Source organism: Nilaparvata lugens, chromosome 3 (assembly GCF_014356525.2).
Source record: "Nilaparvata lugens isolate BPH chromosome 3, ASM1435652v1, whole genome shotgun sequence".
NCBI classification, from domain to species: domain Eukaryota; kingdom Metazoa; phylum Arthropoda; class Insecta; order Hemiptera; family Delphacidae; genus Nilaparvata; species Nilaparvata lugens.
Window position 1 is genome coordinate 97,983,108 of NC_052506.1, and position 19,647 is coordinate 98,002,754.

General features: G+C 36.9%; 1 protein-coding gene across 3 annotated transcripts in view; it reads left to right on the plus strand.

Annotated features, from left to right (window-relative positions):
- Positions 1–1,537: 1,537 nt before the first annotated feature.
- LOC120350680 overlaps positions 1,538–19,647 on the plus strand; it is a 36,124-nt gene continuing 18,014 nt past the window's right edge. For all 3 annotated transcript variants that reach the window (XM_039425246.1, XM_039425247.1, XM_039425249.1), the window contains exons 1-2: positions 1,538–1,737; positions 11,976–12,144. In XM_039425246.1, coding sequence (XP_039281180.1) covers positions 1,574–1,737; positions 11,976–12,144 — 333 coding nt within the window. In that variant the 5' untranslated portion in view covers positions 1,538–1,573. The remainder of the gene's footprint in view (positions 1,738–11,975; positions 12,145–19,647) is intronic.

Here is a 19,647-nt window from a genome sequence, read left to right on the forward strand (position 1 = left end):
TTAAGAATATCATTCTTAAAGCCGGTGCACGAACACAGTTAAATTTTAATCGTGATCAATTTCACGAGAACCAATCAGAGAAGTCTTCTTTTCGAAAAAGCAACCGGGCCTTGATAATTAGATCTTTATAGATTATTTAATTTACAGATTCTAAGTTGATCGATGAAATTCTATGGATCAAATCAATTCCAAACCACAAACAATCCTAGGTGAGTAGGATCTTATATTCATGTTGCTATCCCATGATTTTCAAGTTCAAATTGCTATTACCGATTAGATTGTTATTTTAGATTGCTCACTTGAATTAAATATCATCCTAAACTGAAAATCTACGATAAAATTCAACTCAATATCACGATGTGAACGAGGATTTTGATCGGACTATTTGAGTAATTTATTCCACTCTAATTTTCAAAACCTACTCATATTTATTATTATTTTTTTGCTGAGAGGATCACCACATAATAAGCTCGAAGCTTTTGTGCTTGAGTATCAGAATTAAGTTTGTTTTTCGGTAATTCTTCAAATGTATATTTTTAATATGTGAATATTTCCTATTTTAGTCATAAACATGTGAAATATTTATTCTATGTTTAGTTTTGAAGAATCTAAATTTGAAAATCTACTTGACGACTGAAAATTTTGTGTATTGAAGAACTTCAAGACTTAACCTACTTCGTACTATGTGTTATCTAAATTTGGGAGAGGAATAGCACAAGGTTACCTTATTTTTCCTCTCCCTATCATTTTGATAATATACTGTATAATATATTGTATAAATGAATAAAGAATAAATAAATGAACGGAATGAATGATGATGAGAGATGATGAGTGAACGTTCTTTAGGTGGGTTTCGAACCACAAGCTAACAATGACGCCCATATGATCATCTGATCTTGGGAGCGGGGGAGTTTGGTTGGTGCAATCCTATAAGGGGGCCTGAAGGGTCTGAGGCTCAAATTTGATTTTGGTAAGAGATTCATTCCACTGGTTATATTTCAAACATACAAAGTGCTGCATCATAAATTCCTTTTTTCAAAACTTTATGAAACGCATTGTAAGTCAAAAAAGTTCATTAATTTTCAAAATTAAAATATGTATTTAATGTTTCTTTAATGTATTTTAAGGAATTTATAATGGAGGTGATGTGGAAATCGGAAGATAATATAGTGTTGATTAAAAAATTACTCCAAATTACCCTCAATGAAGTTAGAGAGATCCGGACTATTTTCATTTCATTTGAAATTTTATTATCTATAAAAATAAGATAGTTATTTGTTTTGTCAGTCGGCTTGATTTAGCAAAATCGAAGGGAACTTGAAAATGAACCGAAAATTTGAGGTTTTTGGGGCACTATGTAAAAAGCTTCAGGGCTAGAAAGTCAATTTCTTGTATAAGCTATTCAATAGGTCTACTCCAGAATCACTGTAAGTAAATTTAGCATGTTCGGAATTAATTCCCCAACGGCCCTTTTTCACTACCCCGTGACTTACTATATGTTGAATGATGAATTTCTCATTTTATTTTGAATCAAATTTTCAGTTTTAAGGAATATGCACATTCTATCGTACCAATGCGAGTCGGGAGTGAGGGAGCAGTCAAAGACTTTCTTTTTACACCCAACGATAAACCTAGGAAATTGATCAATATTTCTCCAGCTGGGATGAATTTGAGGATCGGTTCGACATGGCACAAAAAATTCGAAGGTGGACTAGCTAGAACTACAAATGAGTACATGTAAGTAGGCTGGACTTGATTTCATATTTGATTTTTTTGGGTATGTCAACATTATGCTCTTTGAGCACTGGTCGTTACTCAGAGATAATATGGACTAACATATTTAAAACGACTATTCCAATTGAGAGTTTTCAGAATCTACACAGATCCAATTTTGATGATTTAGGTACCGTAGAGTGCTTGTTTCAAATGGTTTTAGAACTATTGTGCTTTTTGAAGCCTACTGATTACCAGTGATGGTGACATTTGCGATAGATATATGAATTTAATATTTGACATTTTGTAAAGTATCTCTGTAAACGTTATTGATCGCAGTTTGTGTGTCAAAGATTATCGGCAATAAATGTGCAGGTTTTTCCAGTTTTTATCAAGTCATTCAAAAAAGCTTATCGAGAAAAAAATTGCATAGTTGCCTGTAAAGTTTGTGAAGTTGTGGATCCTGGGGGGGGGTATCTCTTATGATAGAGTCCCACGTTATGAAGCTATTGTGAGAAGTTGTGGATTGTAATTCCTTCACAGATAATACGATGTTTCTGGTATTTATAAGAGCAGTCTCTAAATTCCCTCTTTTGCGAATAAATTCACAAAAAATTAAGGCCTTCCGGCTCGCAAAATTACTGGGTTCAAACCTCAGCTCTAGCTCAGTGGTAGAAACATGAATTTTATAAATACAAATAATCACCATAAGGTTCAGTGATCGGTGATTGGTAATTCTTACCGCTGCTTCTATGAAGTTCTTGAAGAATACCAGTAAGGAAATTAAAAGAATATTTGATGACTGATTATCAGTAACCATGTACCACTAGAGAATAATCAGGACCAACTATAGTTGTTTCTAGTTGATTCTTAAAACGCTCGTCGTGAATACAAGTATTCACCAATATACCCTTTCAAAATTCCTTAGAACTTACAACGCCAGTTCTTGAAGCTCTCTGGATCCTTATATGATATAACTGGAACCTTATTAATATAATTTCTTAATATACTTGTTCTGGCTGATAAAATGAATATCATCAAAGGATGATAAATATTGAGTGCTCTGAATAAGGTTAATATTACTTGATTCAATAATTTTAAATGCTGCTAAATATTTGTTGATATTAAAACAGCTCAAACTATATATCACGAGATGAGTTAGGATATAATAAAAAATTCTATGAGTTTGTATGCTGACATAAAACACAAAATATATTCCCATAAAACAGATATGCATAAAATATTCAATATATCTATAATTCACTTAAATAATCTATTCCTAAAATCTGAATAATTATCACAGGCTTTGCTAATATTCACAATAGTGAGTTTCAAATTCATAAATATATTATTTTTAATACTGGTACTTAGACTTCCAATCAATACGCAATTCTGCAAATAAAAACCTGTTCGGTCTATAAGTTTGATATGGTATACTTTGTTCAATTAACAAAATTAATATTTAATAAATTAATATTCAAACATGAGATCTCAGGGATTTATATGAGTTCGGGCTGTGCATGGAAGCAAGCTTCCTACATATAATAAATAAATTTATAAATGTTCTTATGGACTATGTGATATTGTTCAACACGTGGTGACTTTTTATTTTAATTCTAATTAATTGGAATAGCGCTTTTTGTTTTAATAATTACCCCCACTGAACGTAGAAAAAACGAAAAAACGAGCTCGTTTGGTTTGACTTATCACTCACTGACTGAAGTTCTAGATGTTTTCGTGGATTGAATTAATTATTTCCAATAATTAATTGGGTAGGCTCCTTTTCGTCACTGCTGGGCTAACGCGTGATCCAGATTTTTATAAGTTTCTTTCGAATTAAAGCTATTTTTATGGGAATCTTTACAATTACGAACTCCTTGACAACACTGAGTTCACAAATAATTAACATTCAACAAGACATACATTACATTTAAAAAAGGGTTTGGCTTAATAGTTCATTAAAAATTTTTAAAAGGAAGAAGAAAAACCCTAAACTCCATGTGCATCCTCTCGGGTTGGGATCTTAAGCCAGAAGAAGGAGGTTTTCAGAAAAATTTGCCTCTTCCTAGAATAATTCTGTAAGCTACTCTCTGATTGGCCTTCAATTAATAGGCTCAATACAATTGGTTGCCTTGGGAATCAGGGCTTCCTCGGCTTTATAATAGAAAAAATTAAATAAAAGAAGTTTTTATACAAATATATGGAGTGTTTATCTTAAATTGAATTCATAAATAAATCGTAACATACGATTTTAATAGATAATACATTTAGTTTTTATATGAGTTTTGTATACTCTTGATTTATCATGCTTTTTTGGATTATAATAAATATTATACAGAAATAATAGTTGTTTGTATTCTACACATCGACTTCCTTTAGTATACTAATATATCCTTTATGAGTGAATTTTATATGATTCAACCGGTCATATGGGTTGATCGAATAATCAGCTGATTCGTTCAGTATTGGTTCTGGTAATTATCGATTTATCCAAGATCGACTAATTCTTTTCAAAATGTAAACAAGTAACTCTAACCTCAATGTTCATGCATTTTATTTTTTTTTTTATAATCCGCCAATAATAAGTATGCCGCTTTATAATTTTTTGATCTTACCAATGGGTTCTCATAATTATTAAATCACAATAATACATGTTTTCTTATCGTTGTTGATAATGCTATTACTCCTAATCGCTAATAATACTTGCTTTGAGTTGATTTACTCTTTGGGTAGGTCTAACCTTCTTTCCAATTTTATAGTTCTATACATTTCATTGGCTCATTAAAAATATTTGGTGGTTTCAAATTACCACGTGACACAAAACGCCCTCTGATTTCTGATTTAAAACGACAATTCGAGAATATAATATAAATTTTATGATCCAGTTGGTTTTGGATCAGAAATCATACATGTTACAAAGTCTGCTAATAACTCTACTGAGAATCCTACCTCCTAACAATTCAACAACATATACAACAATAAATAAATTCATTCAAATACATACGCCTACATCGGCCAATCTCCTTCTACACACAATACACAATATAAACTATCTCCTCCTCCATAAATAATAAATCTTTTTTTTCTAATCCACGCTCCGCCCTCAGGCCAGAAGCACATTTGAACGTTGGTGCAAAATCATTGCCAACCTAACAAACTGGTAATTCTCCGACTTGCAGAGTATAATATATTTTCTCCCTCAACATAGAACAGTGACTTGTACATTTTCATTTCATTCTCTTGCAGAATTTGGGCTTTGCTTCATATAAGGATATTTTTAAGGATAATCTTTGGTAGGTTTTATCAACAAGAACTTCTTATTCCTCTAATACATGAGACTTGGGATTAATGCTTTTGGTGGTAACTATGCGGTTTGATCATTTGGCGGATAATTTTAGTGATTTTCTAATTAGTTTATACATAAATAATAATAATATAATATTTTATAATATCTCTACATGCAATTCACATTTATATGACACTTGAATTTTTCTTGGGGGTGTCAGCTTAGATGATTTAATAGGCATTGACTACTCTGGTTTTCGTAGTGGACAGCTGGTTTACGTTGGCTTCGGTTCATCACTTGTCGCCATCTTGATGTCTCTTCCTGCTACATGAAGGTAAGTTGGCTTTTAACATTAGAAGTTGTTTATTCTCTTGCTTCATTAGTGACGATGATATTAAAGGGTGGTTTCTAAATTTTTTATTTCTTTATTTTCAGATATGTTGGTCGAAATGAATACTCGTCTGCTAAATAAGTGGGTTGCCTGGCGTTCGTTGGGTATGTATTTGTTGTCGGGTAGGTCCAAGAATCCAAATATTATTGTTTACTTTCTTATCGCTTATTGTCTCGATAATACGGCTTGAGATTAGAAATATTTTGTTTTGATTCTGTGAATTGTTTGGCGGCTCTGACGACCGATTCTCCATCAGCTCTCTTATCTTGGATAATTTAGAATATTTGCTTTGTCTATCCTCAACTTTTCTGGGTTTCAAATTGGTTTTGAAAATTTTTGAATTGATTCTCTTAGCATATATCACGCCCTCATTCATCAGTACTTTAATAATATTTTCTTTAATTGCTATCACAGCCATAATAATAATAATATTCACGAAATAAATCAACGTATTTACCGTGTTTCTCACAACATAACCTTTCCATAAATACCAATCATATACTCCTGTTTCCAATGAACAATTCACTATTCCATTCAATTTTATTTCACACGTTTTATCATCCATTATTATATTTTCCACATGTTCTTTAACTGACATCATAGTCATACCAATAATCATAGCAAAATAGATCAACATACTTGTTAAGGACATAGCATAACCTCTTAATAAACAACAACTAGATATTCTTTCCTCTGATAAACAATTCCTTCTTTCTTTCAATTTTATTGCATGCTTTTCATCTTCCAATAGCTTCCTATAATAGTTCCTTACATCATAATCCAGGCCGGTATCCATTATTAAATTTTCATTGTTTGTGAGCATATTCCTTTTAATTATCCTGTGGTTGCCATCACTACGGTAAGCTGCTTGCTTGAACCGCGTGTGCTTCAGGTGCATGTTGGTATCATTATCCACTTCATTCTGGTGCCGGTATTCCTCCCTGCATGCTGTCTTCCTTCCATGTTTGCCTGGTTTCTGTGCCTCTTTTTGGTGGTGTTTGAATTTGGCATGAGGACGGTAACCTCTCTTCCGGGGCCTTCTTTGTTGTTTTCTCCGGTGGGCCTTCTGGTGTTGGACTCTAGGGTTCGCTCCGACGTCGTCCTGCCGGTCACACTTTCGGCTTGCTTTGGTAGCGGTTTGCTCCTTGAACCTAGTGTGCCGCGGGTGGATCCAACGATGCTTGGGTGGTGGCTGCTCAAACCGGGTAGGTTGTGGGGTTATTGCATGCTTGTATACAGGTTCGGTGCATGACTGTGGTTCATTATTTCTAGGCTTGGTTATTGGCAATTCTTTAATCATTTCTGTGTCAATGCTGTAAAATATTTTCGGTGGTGGGCTGGTTACTGGTGGTAGTTCTTCGGGAGGGAATAGCAGACTTAATATAGGTTGTTTTTGCATACCGAATTTGATGCATGTTTGACATCTTTATTTGGTGGCGGGCTGGTGCGGTGGGGATTTGTTCTGGTGGTTGATTTACTGTAGGTTTTTGTTGGTCTGTTATTATTGTGCATGCCACTGTATAGGATGTGTTTAGCCTATTGCTATTTTGATTATGATCGTCCTGATTTGTGAAATTTATATCCTGTTTATCGTTTCTCTTCCAATGACGTCTGCTGTCATAATGTGCTTCTTTGTGATACCGTTTATTATTGTAATATTGGGATCTGTTCCTGGAATTATTTTCATGTACTTTGCACTTTGCGCATTTGCTCCAGCATTTGCAATATAATTTTCACTATTATAATTTTTTCTGAAATGACTATTATTATTGTTTTTAGATTGAGTAAAATTTCCTGCTTGTCTATTTATATAATTTGGCTCAGAAGTAGCTGACTGGATACAATGTAAATGTTCTATCAATTCTTCACAACTGGAAATCGAAGATACTGCCAGTGTCATACAAACATTCAAAGGAAGCTTTTTTGATAAGATGTGGACCAGTGATGAATCAGTTAGAGATTCGTCTAACTGATCGTTTCTGCTCATCAGATCTGTTATAAAATCAGTGTAGGATTGTCTATTTCTACTATCGTAAGTGCATAAAATAATTTCTGACAATGCGTCCATCTGTTTACATTTACTCCAATACTGTTGCAGGAACTGGGAGATGAAGTCCTCCAGGCTGTTGATATCTCGCATCCGGCTCTGGAAAAACATCAGCGGCTCGCCGAGTAGTAGACTGGACAGTTGGAAACGCCACATTAACCAAGAGGTGGGTGTCAGTTCTTGAACGGCTCTTATTTGGTCCACAAATGGTTTGGGTTGCATGTGACGGTAGGAATTATCAAATTTTCCAAGATTTTGGAAAGGTTGAGTGCTATTTACTGGTTCAATCGGTATATAATGTATTCTGCTGGCTGGAATATTTTCCATGGATGTCGCTAGTCTGGAGACTCTTTCCTCACTTGCGGTCCATTTATCATCTATAGTTTTTATGTTCTCATTCACTTCGCCATATAATGTGGTTATCTTTAGTTGTTGTCCGACTACGGCATTTTCTAATACATCGCATCTCTCACCTGATTTCGCCCCCTCCCCCGTTAAGTTCGCTATACCTGTCAGCACGTCACTTTGTTCTTTAGTTATTATTTCCATTCTATTGACATTTTCACCCATCTTCGATTCTATCCACATTTATTTTCTAATACCTTTTCCGTTGTAGCTTCTATGATAGTGGTACCTCTCTCCTCACCTATACGTCTACCTGCTCCTCAATTCTTTAGGCGCTTCATTCAGCTGATCGTTTAGCTGACACGCAACATCATCAATATGGTTTTCTAGGTTGTTTTGGCCGTAGATTGCTTGTCTATTTTAATGTCTCCTATGTTTTTTATCTTTCTTGTAGGACCTTGGTATTTTCCTCCAATTGATCCAGGATGGCTTTAGTAGCTTTAGCTTGTCTGCTAAAATTTGACTGCATAGGAGTTTGCATTCGTTTATGAAATCTTTCGTCATGAAATTGGTAGTATAACCGACTGAAGAATCTAATGTGGTGTTGCGCTTTTCTAGGTTGATGGCTGCGGACGATGGCTGGCTAACCACATCGGTCGGCGACTGGTTCATGGTGACGATATTATGGAATACTTCAAATAAATTGCCAAGTGTATTACCAATCTCAGGAATATTAAAATGGATTCAGTGATAGTGCCTATTCTGGATAAAATTGTGTGGTGTTAAAGTTTCAAGTGTCATGTACATATATTACGAAAAGACCTTCGAGTGCTACAGGTACGCTTATCAACATAGACAGATATGGCTTACAAATTACACTAATATAGTTCTTAAAATTTTAAGTAGGGTTTTATCTTCCTTACTAATAGCTATGCGATTATATTTCAAATAATCTATACCCCTGGTCAGCATACAATATCTAGATTCAAAAAAAATCAAAATCAAAATTTTACTATAGACTTTTATGGAAATTTCCATCCAATTTTTCTCTATTATGAGAATTATGTTATCAAACTCGTGTGATACAGTTTGTCTGTATTTATGCAGCTTGAAAAATTTTAATTTGAAGAGCGACTCAATTATTTTAGCCAGAACTTACAATAGATTATCAGATATATCTTGTCGAAACAACTTCAGATTATGTTTCTTGCAGCTTTCAGTTTTATCGATAATTTCATTAATCATTGATAGTAAGATTGAGTAGGTAAGCTTTTCATCACGCTCCACTGGTTGGGTGCCATTGTGTGAAGTTGTGGATCCTGGGGGGGTTATCTCTTATGATAGAGTCCCACGTTATGAAGCTATTGTGAGAAGTTGTGGATTGTAATTCCTTCACAGATAATACGATGTTTCTGGTATTTATAAGAGCAGTATCTAAATTCCCTCTTTTGCGAATAAATTCACAAAAAATTAAGGCCTTCCGGCTCGCAAAATTACTGGGTTCAAACCTCAGCTCTAGCTCAGTGGTAGAAACATAAATTTTATAAATACAAATAATCACCATAAGGTTCAGTGATCGGTGATTGGTAATTCTTACCGCTGCTTCTATGAAGTTCTTGAAGAATACCAGTAAGGAAATTAAAAGAATATTTGATGACTGATTATCAGTAACCATGTACCACTAGAGAATAATCAGGACCAACTATAGTTGTTTCTAGTTGATTCTTAAAACGCTCGTCGTGAATACAAGTATTCACCAATATACCCTTTCAAAATTCCTTAGAACTTACAACGCCAGTTCTTGAAGCTCTCTGGATCCTTATATGATATAACTGGAACCTTATTAATATAATTTCTTAATATACTTGTTCTGGCTGATAAAATGAATATCATCAAAGGATGATAAATATTGAGTGCTCTGAATAAGGTTAATATTACTTGATTCAATAATTTTAAATGCTGCTAAATGTTTGATGATATTAAAACAGCTCAAACTATATATCACGAGATGAGTTAGGATATAATAAAAAATTCTATGAGTTTGTATGCTGACATAAAACACAAAATATATTCCCATAAAACAGATATGCATAAAATATTCAATATATCTATAATTCACTTAAATAATCTATTAATGTGAATATTCATTCCTATAGTAGGAAGAAGGATGAAATAATAGTAACAATTTAAAACATTTATTTATACAAAGAATTATATTTAAAACATTAATTTATACAAAGAATCTCGCACTGAATTTCATATTAACAAAATTTTATTTTTACCTCCACACATCCTCAACAAAGTCACTCTGTCTCTCTCGCTCTTAGGCGGGCTAACTGTGCTTGATTCAATTTTTTACATAGCAAGTCGCGCTCATTTTTTCAAGTTAAACAAATTATTATTGGCTGAGAAACGATTTATACTACTTTTGTGATTGAAAACTACCACAACATTGTGATTACTACAACATAACCTATTCACTTATACCTATTATACTTACACTAAACTTATACCTATTCACTTATACTTATTCACATAGCCTATTCACTAAGTAGTGGCGCAGTCGCAGGAGATTGCTCCGTCTCTCCAGGTGAATGCCTTCGGGTTGCTGCTGCATTGCTCGCCACTGCTCCTATTCGTGCTCTTTCCAGACGACCGTGAACCGAAACGAACGCTCTCACTCGCTCTCATTGTGAGCGCATAACGTGAGAACGTAACGCAGTCTCTTGAAGTGTCACCCGGCAAACCAATTCATAAGACGTTGTCACGTCAAAATTTAGAATAAGTTTTAATGATTGGTGGTGCCATCTCGAGACTTTTTGAAAAACTGTTTGGACTCAATTGAAACGTGAGATTGTTGAGCGATATCAAAGAAAACAGCGATTCGCGCCTTGCGCATAGTCCAGAGGCTCCCAAACTGTGGCCGGGGGGCGCCGCGAGCTCGTGCCAGGTGCGCCGCCGTTGTCTATCATTGAGTCACACTACAAAACAGTGCGGATCAGTCTGTGCGTGCGCCGGGCGGCTCTGGCTCTGCGGCTAGGCAACCAAACTACCTTCTGACAGTTTTATTTCAGAGAATGATATCAACTGGGAAGACTGTTGGGGTGTGTACTGATGGAGGCCGGTCAATGTCGGGCCACTACCAAGGACTGCATTCTCGCATTTGGTCAAAAGCCCCAAACGCTCTTTGGACACACTGTATTTACATCGAGAAGCACTAGCAGCAGCAAAATTAAGTCCAGAGTTTAGTGCAGTTATGAAAATCGTGATACAATTTTTATTAATTAATCTTTTTAAACCAGACCAATGGAGGCCCGATTTTTTTCATAAACTGTGTGATGAGACAGGTGCGCAACACTCATTGCTTTTGTACTATAGCAGTGCGCCATGGCTATCTCTGGGCGATTCTCTGCTAAGAGTATTTCAACTGAGGCAAGAAATCCACATATTTCTAATCAAAGACAATAATGTTCTTGCTGACATGTTTATTGATGAAAGTTTTCTCCTTTAACTGGTGTTCCTAACAGATATTTTTCAACGTTTGAACATCCTAAACAAGTGTTTGCAGGGGAACAATATGTATATTTTTCAATTGACATGTAAGTTAAAGCATTCAAGAAGACTTATGCTTTGGCCAAACAGTTTGAGGAATGAACTCCAGGTACAAGGAACTTATAAAGTCGAACAAGCCCATTCCTCCCATTAGATCAGACATTGCTCATTACTGCTGCCATGGTTTGCTTATCTAAGTGTAACATTTTTCAAGTAAGCACTTCATTCATATTCATGTCATAAAATTTCTATAGAGGTATAAGAAATAACTATTAAGAATATAAACTAATAGTTTGATTATAATAAATAATGCAATGCAAAACAAATAAATTATACTAGGTGCGCCGTCAAGCCATGTCTGTACTCAAAGGGAGCCGTGGATCAGGAACAAACTTCTGGCATAGTCTATACTATCGACTACGGTACATTTTTTTTCAAATAAGTGGTTGTGACAATTCCAAGTCTTACTATTCATGCATACAATTTAGACTGGGAGGTTAAAGGTAATTTGTCTTCAGCTAATAAAACTATGAGTGTAATGTTCAAACAAATTTGACATTTGTCTTGAAATGGTAGATTTTGAAAAAATTGAATAAATATGTTATCGACAAATACATTTGAATTTCTGTTTGTTGTAACAGTTGCAGAAGAGAGTATGGCCTTGACTTTCCTCATATATTCACGCCAGAGTGTTCTGTAAAGCACAACCTTACAAACTCGGATAAAAGTATTTATGCAAAAGTCACTGCTGAGGATTTCCCAAGAATGTTTACGGTGGCAAACCGCGAAGTCTGGCTTTGTAAAAATAATGTGAGTAGGCATACTGTATTTCATTATTTATTCTCATGCTTACATAGGCCAAAAGTATTGCAAACATAATTGGAAGCTGTCCCTATTCTTATCTATCCACAAATACAGAGATTTATAAAAATAAAACATCATACATACTAAAAATAATAATATAGTGGGATAGAGGCCACTTTGGGGTTAGCATTTCATTGAGTGATACGCACGGTGAGACCGGCTCAAACGACTATCTGCCTGTTCCCCTGTTTGACTGTCTATCATCTTGTTTATTTGTACTCCCAACTCAGCTGTTCGGTCTGCACGTGCCTCATTGCCATGGCAACCGCTGACGCTAAATCTAGAGCTTGGCAGTTAGTAGCCGTCATTCTTCCGTACCGCCAAATTTAAAATTAGGAGTTTCACGCTTACTTACTGTCTGTCATCTATGAACTTTTCAAATACTTTTTCATCACTTATCATCCAGTTATCTTTGATTGGAAAACATTTCGCAGTACAATTATCATTATCATCCTACCAATCACAATAACCCTTTTCGAAACCTATCATTCTCAGGAGCTTCCTTATCACCACCTGCCACAAAAGCTCTCTTGGCGCATTCCTTTTTTCCTTCGTTACCCATTCCTTTTATTAATTGCTTTTATCATTGCTTCTTGTCTCGAATTTGAAATACTCACCAGGCGAACACGGAATGATCTAACTAAGCAAACCTCCGAAGAGTGAATGCATCTAGGCGAGGGATTAATGCACGAACAAGTGTTTGATTTAGCTATGGGAATTCATGGTGCACTTAGTGTTAACTTCTCAGCACTTAAGTGATGTAATCATAGATGTTGTTCCCCATCTTGTAAATACACTGAATCGTTTGGATGCCTGTCTGATGGTAAATAGCGATCTCCAAGAATGTCTGTCTGATATTGCAACCAAAAACTCTCATTTGAAAAAGAGACTGGAAGATGGAAAGAGGGAAAGAACACTATGCTTGGACATCTCTTTATCTAATGAAGAGAAAGCAGAGAACTAAATTTAAAGCTAAACTCAATGTTCAATATTATTGACGATTCAAAGGCAGAAATTTCTTCCAAAGATGCTATCATAAAGCTATCAGATCATAATGCACAAATTGCTTCAGAGAAAATTTCGAAATTGGAAAGTGAGTTGAGATTAAAAAAATTAAAAGTTCGTCTTATTCCACAGGTCATGATGATTTCATAACGCCTAGAAGTACAGTGAGGGCTACCCTTTTATGAGACTAGTTCTGTTAGCGTAAATAATCGATTTTCTAGTTCCTCCCCGAATGTTTCATTATCACCCTCATCTACATCGAGAAAAATTATAATGAAGGCACAAGTTCATGAATCTGATACATTTGTGAATGAACTTGAAAAAACTTCTTCAAAAATCAGTGAGATTGACTGTTTTGTCTGATAGTCACGGTAAACAGTTGAGCAGATACTTGCAGCATTTGAGTGACGAATTCGAAATATTTGTCTACACCAAGTCTGGTGCCAAGCTGAAACATATTATCCAAGATGGACTGCAGTTCGTTCTTGACTTTTCTGTTGACGATACTATCATCATTTTAGCTGGCACAAATGATCTTCACATGAATGAGTCATTCTGATTGACCCTTCTACAAGGAATGGATTGTCCTCTCCAACTCAATCTTAATACAAACATAATTATTGTGTGTGGTGTGCCGTGCCAATATAATGAGCCTACTCGCAACGATGACATACACTACTTCAACTCTCACCTAGCTCGAATGGTGCACAACTATGACGGAGTAGCGAGATTTCACTACTTGGACATCAACGCCTTCCTTCAGAGAAGTCATTCAATGAAACATGACTTACATTTTTATAGACGTGGTAAAAGACTTCTCACAAAACAATTGACAGCATACTTGAAGCGGACGACTGTGAGTGATTACTCTCCTGCTGCATTGGTGACACAGGCTCCCTCAGGGAAGCAAGTAGCGGGAATCCGTGAAGTGCCGAAATCTCCTGAGATTCACCACATTGAAGCACTGGTTACACCCCCTTCAACAAAGTCTCCCGTATCCTGTAGTCCAGCTCCTGCCTGGAAATTACCAACATAAATTGATAGAAAATACTTTCCACTTCCAGTGAGCTCAGCTGGTACTTCATCGTTATCATCGATTAAGTCAGTTTCAAATGCCCTAGATTCTTCTCCCCTGATTGACTTTAGCTTGGACACTGTATTCTCGACTGAGGAGTGTAAAATGTCCGATGATAATTCTGCTAACACAATAATTGATGACTCTAAAGGAATATCCATACCTGATAAACTTTTTTTATAAATAATGGAAGCACAACTCAGTCAAACTCTGTTGTTAACAAACATGTTATGTATAATCTAAGAGAAGAGTCATTCAAAGTTTTCCACTGCAATATTCAGGGTGTGATGCAAAATAATGAAATTGATGAGTATTGGATACGCCTATTCCACCCCCTAGGTTATCTAATATTTGCGAAGTATTGCTACAATGCAGACTAGCTACAGCCGGGTATGGGTCGAGGTCAGTGTCCGTACTGACTGGTGGAGATACCGGACCTACACTTCTCCCCCTATCCTGATTCTTTACCCTCTTTTTCTGTTGGGAGGTATTCAACTTGAAGGGAAGAGTGTGTGCCCGTGCCGTTGCTGGCCGATTCGGTCCTCAGCTCTTGGAATTCAGGGTGGGTGTTAAGGTAGATTGAGGTAACCCTAACCAAGGATATGGATCCGGATATCAGATCCCTATGATTAATTATATTTATAAGGTAGTATGCAATCTGAACCAACTGCAAGCTGACGGCGGGCAGACTGGATCTGTGAGCCAGGAAAGAGGTTCCACTATAGGATTGAGAGTGAGGGCTATGGGATAAAGGTATGGTGGAGACTGTGGGGGTGTTAGTGGTATTCAATACTTTAGAATTTGTTAAGTAGTATGCAATCTGAACCAACTGCAATTTAACGGCAAGCAAAGCTGTACCTGCAAGCCCAGAATAAGGGTTATGGAAAGAAAGACTTAGGATGGAGTACAACCGGGAAGTTCTCAAGCTGTACCTGAGAGCTGGAAGGATTTTAGTATAGGAGAAGTTAAGAGAGAGTATGAGGAAGTTCGTCGCAGTCTGATGACTTCGACCGGGAAGTCCTCAAGCTGTACCTGAGAGCTTGAAGGAATTTAGAACAGGAAGTGTTAGGAGAAAGAAAGAGGAAGTTTGTCGCAGTCTGATGACTTCGACCGGGAAGTTCTCATTCTGTACCTGATAACTGGAAGGATTTTAGAATAGGAAAAGTTAAGAATAGAATAGAATAGAATAGAATAGCTGCCTTTATTTTTACCTAGGAGGGCGGAGTTAGGGCGCAGCCGGCCCTCTCTTACACTCAACCCTCCAATACAACACTAAATAATTACTAGATTAAACAAATCAAATTCAGAAAAAATATATACAATATTACAAACAAGGTGAATAAATATTATTAAAATACAAAAATAATAATCAAAGGAGAAAAAAAATAACGAAACCTAAATTATAATTGAGATATGAATAGAAATTGAAGAATAAAAACTGAAAAATAATACAATGTAACAAAAGAAGAAGTAGAAGTAGAAAAAAAAGAAGAAGAAGAAGAAGAAAAAGAAGAAGGAGGAGGAGAAGAAGAAGAAGAAGAAGAAGAAGAAGAAGAAGAAAAAGAAGAAGAAGGAGGAGGAGAAGAAGAAGAAGAGAAGAAGAAGAAGAAGAAGAAGAAGAAGAAGAAGAAGAAGAAGAAGAAAGAGAAATAATAAATATCGAATTGTTTTGGGAAAAAGAAGAAAGAAAGAAAAACTGACCAATAAACCATTTGCTAGGTCCAGCCACCCACACCACCCCTGATCCACCTGAAAACAGCCGCGCCAAACCGACGAGGTTCCTGAATTAGCCTCAGCTCAACAGGCAATGTGTTCCACAATCCACAAGCCGTCACAAGAAAGGACTTGTTAAACATGACTGTCCTATGAATTGGGACAGCCAGTAAATGGGAACCATGCTGGGTACCACCCCGACCAATGTCACACAAGAAGTGAAAGTCTTCAGCTATGTACTTGGGTGTCTGAGTTTTTAACACTTTATGCAGAAAGAGAACCGCATGAAATGACTTACATTCATGTAGCTTCATGAGTCCAAGTCGGTCAAAGTATTCAGTCACATGGTCGTCATGTCTGAGGTTGAAGATGAAGCGGACACAGTAGTTATGCGCACGCTGCATCCTCTGTTGTAGTTGAACAGTCATGTCAGTAGTTACAATGTTGCAATAGTTGAAAACCGGGAAAATCAAGGTCTTCACCAACATAACCTTTGTTGAAAAAGGAATAATGTCAGAAATCTTCTTCAACGTCTTGATCCCAGCAATCACCCTATTGCATGTCAACGTCACATGGTTTGTCCAGTCCAAGGTCTTAGTCATAGTGAGTCCCAAGTTTTTCACGTCTGAGCTGTACTCTAATTGTACACCATTGATTGTAATATACGGTCCATCTGTCAAGTCAAGTGTGTTCAGTAGTCTCGAATAACCAACCACGATTGCCTTTGACTTTGTCTCATTTACCTTTAGCCCATTATTACCTGCCCAATCAAGTAAACGTACTAATTCATCATTCATTTCATCTACTGTCGTGTTGAAATCTTTTTTATTACAGTGTTTATAGATTTGCAGGTCATCTGCATATAGATGATATCTGGTGGTTAGTAGAGAACTAGTCACGTCGTTTATGTATATGCTGAACAGTAGAGGACCCAAGACCGACCCCTGAGGCACTCCTCTATCTACATTGCGTCACTGTGAAGAGACACCCTCCACTCTCACACTCTGACACCGACCATGCAAGTAAGACCTTACCCATGCTACAGTGGTGTTTGAAAATCCCAATTTACGAAGTTTATACAAGAGGGTGGGGTGAAAAATGGAATCAAAGGCCTTACTAAAATCAATTAATACTAGAACAGTTAACTGTCTACCATCCATAGCCCCGCGGATATCATCAGCAACTCTCAGCAGAGCCGAGGTGGTACTGTGACCACTACGGAACCCCGACTGGAAATCGCTAATCAAACCAGAGTCATGAATGTACAGACTCATTTGGGAGTGAGCAATAATCTCCAGTACCTTTGACAGGACAGGCAATAAGCTGATAGGCCTATAATCTGAGGGAGTGAGAGGGTTAGGAATTTTGTTGAGAGGAATAACAATAGAGCGTTTCCAGTCTTCAGGAAAAACTGAAGTCATTAGTGAGGTGTTAATTAGATGGGTTAGGAAAGGAAGGATCATGGGAAGAAGGATTTTCAAAAACTTGATAGGGATACTATCAGCTCCAACCGCATTACTTTTTATTCTTCTAATAGCTAGAAAAACCTCCTGCTCAATAACTCCAGAAAAGTAGAAGTCTTCATTTGATCGGATTCCTGGTAAGGAATTATAGTAAGCACGGGCTTGGTCCAAACCTACAGGGATATCAGTGAAAAAGTCATTGAGAGCATCAAGTGAGTGAACAACGGTCGGTGGCTGCCTCTCTTTGCTGGCTCCAATCCCTCTCAGAACTCGCCATAATGATGATGTTGATGATCTCTTAGATGATATCAAATTTTGATAGAAGCCAGCCTTTGCGTTCCTGATCATTTGCTTACACGAGTTTCGTAAGCGCTTGTAACGATTAAAATCATCAGGAATCTTAGACTGCCTAGCCTTCTTACACCAATAATCACGATCACGCATCAAATGACGTATTTCCTCAGTGAGCCATGGAGCTGGGTCTCTGGTTACTCTGCGGGTCTTAAGAGGGACGTGTTTTTCATAAAGGAAGAGGATATTGTCATTTATTATGTTCGACATTTGATTTACATCATTAGTATTGAAAATGCTCAGCCAATCAAGATCAAATGTATCATCAAATAGATAAGAAGGTTAATATTGTTGTAATCTCTGTAGGTAATAATTTTCGGTTTAGGTTTAGGTCGCTTAATGTTGTAAACAAGGTAGATCAAGTCATGTGCTGAAAGTCCTGGGAAAGGGATCTGCCCATGGCTCACAGCGGATTTTTTATCAGCGACGGCTACGAGATCTAGAAGCGTGTCCGAGGTGGATGTATGGTGAGTAGCTTGGAGAGGCAGCAGGGTCATACCATTCGCAAAGAACATAGTAGTCAGTTGCACCTTGTCATAAGTGTCAGGTCCAAGTAAGTCAGTATTAAAGTCACCCATGATAGCCACATGTTCATAGGGCACCATCAGCTCTGAAAGTGCCTCCTCAAACTCAGACATGAAGCCAATGTGAGGCGGCCTGTAGCATACCGCGATCAACATTTTGACGCCATTGCTCTTAATTTCAAAAAACATATATTCAGGCCTTGATGCACGAGAATTATCGGACGAAAGTATATGTACAGGGAGCAGAGCACGTTTAATGTGCGCGGCATCCCCGCCGCCATTTTTGTGCAAGCGGTCATTACGAATGAGCATGTAGTCATCAAGTGCAACAAGTTGATTCGGGATGACAGGCTTAAGCCAAGACTCAGAAACAAGTATAATGTCGGAAACACAATCACCAAAAGTGCATCTGAACTCATCTATGTGACAAAGGAGTGATTGGGCATTGACGTGAGTGATTTTGAGCTGATCGGTGAATGGGGAGACCGCCTGCTTGAGGACATCGCCGACATAAGAGAGAGAAAGAGAAAGGACGTTGCAGTCTGTTAACTTTGACAGGTATGAACTCAAGCTGCACTTGAGTTCTCTAGGAAAAGGATTGGGATTTTCCTACTAGGAATTATAGCTAGTCCAAAACTGCTAAGCAAAGATAAATGCAGGGGTCACTCTACAGTATGATAACTGAGCAAGGAAAATTTACTCTTTGAATTTAAGGCCACCCTACTACAGAGAAGGAAACGCATATAAGCAACCAGTCCTAACATACAGTTACCTGAATCACCGTGGATCCAAATACAGAGAAATACAACCGATTCTCAATTCCCGTATTATAATAAAAATGTTGTGAAGTGACAGAGTAGAGACTTATAAATCAAGTACTCTAAAATAACCCATTACAATCCGCGAATGATGCAGAACCTACCATTATTGAACTGAAAAGAGCCCAGTTAAATTTCCTATTTAACTGTTTGTAGCACAAACTTAAGATCCCTCCAGGTTTCTAAACCAAGTATAACTTGCTCATCCCCAGTGATAGGAGTTGGGAGAAATAACTATCAAGAAAGAAAATCCCCAAGGAAAATCCAACTTCAAGTTGTCCAGAACTCGCCCTACAATATTCTATTCTAACACAAAAAATAGAATAATTCCCTAGTAATAAAATAGTACCGGGAATGACGTAAGCAGAGGAGATTGCGACCCATTCACATGCTCCACTACTGCTAAACTGACCCTATCCCGGGTCTCCTTGAAGCAGTACAGGGTCGCGGAAAATTGGGAGGCCAGGGGGAAAGAGATTACCGACCAATAGTAGAGTAAT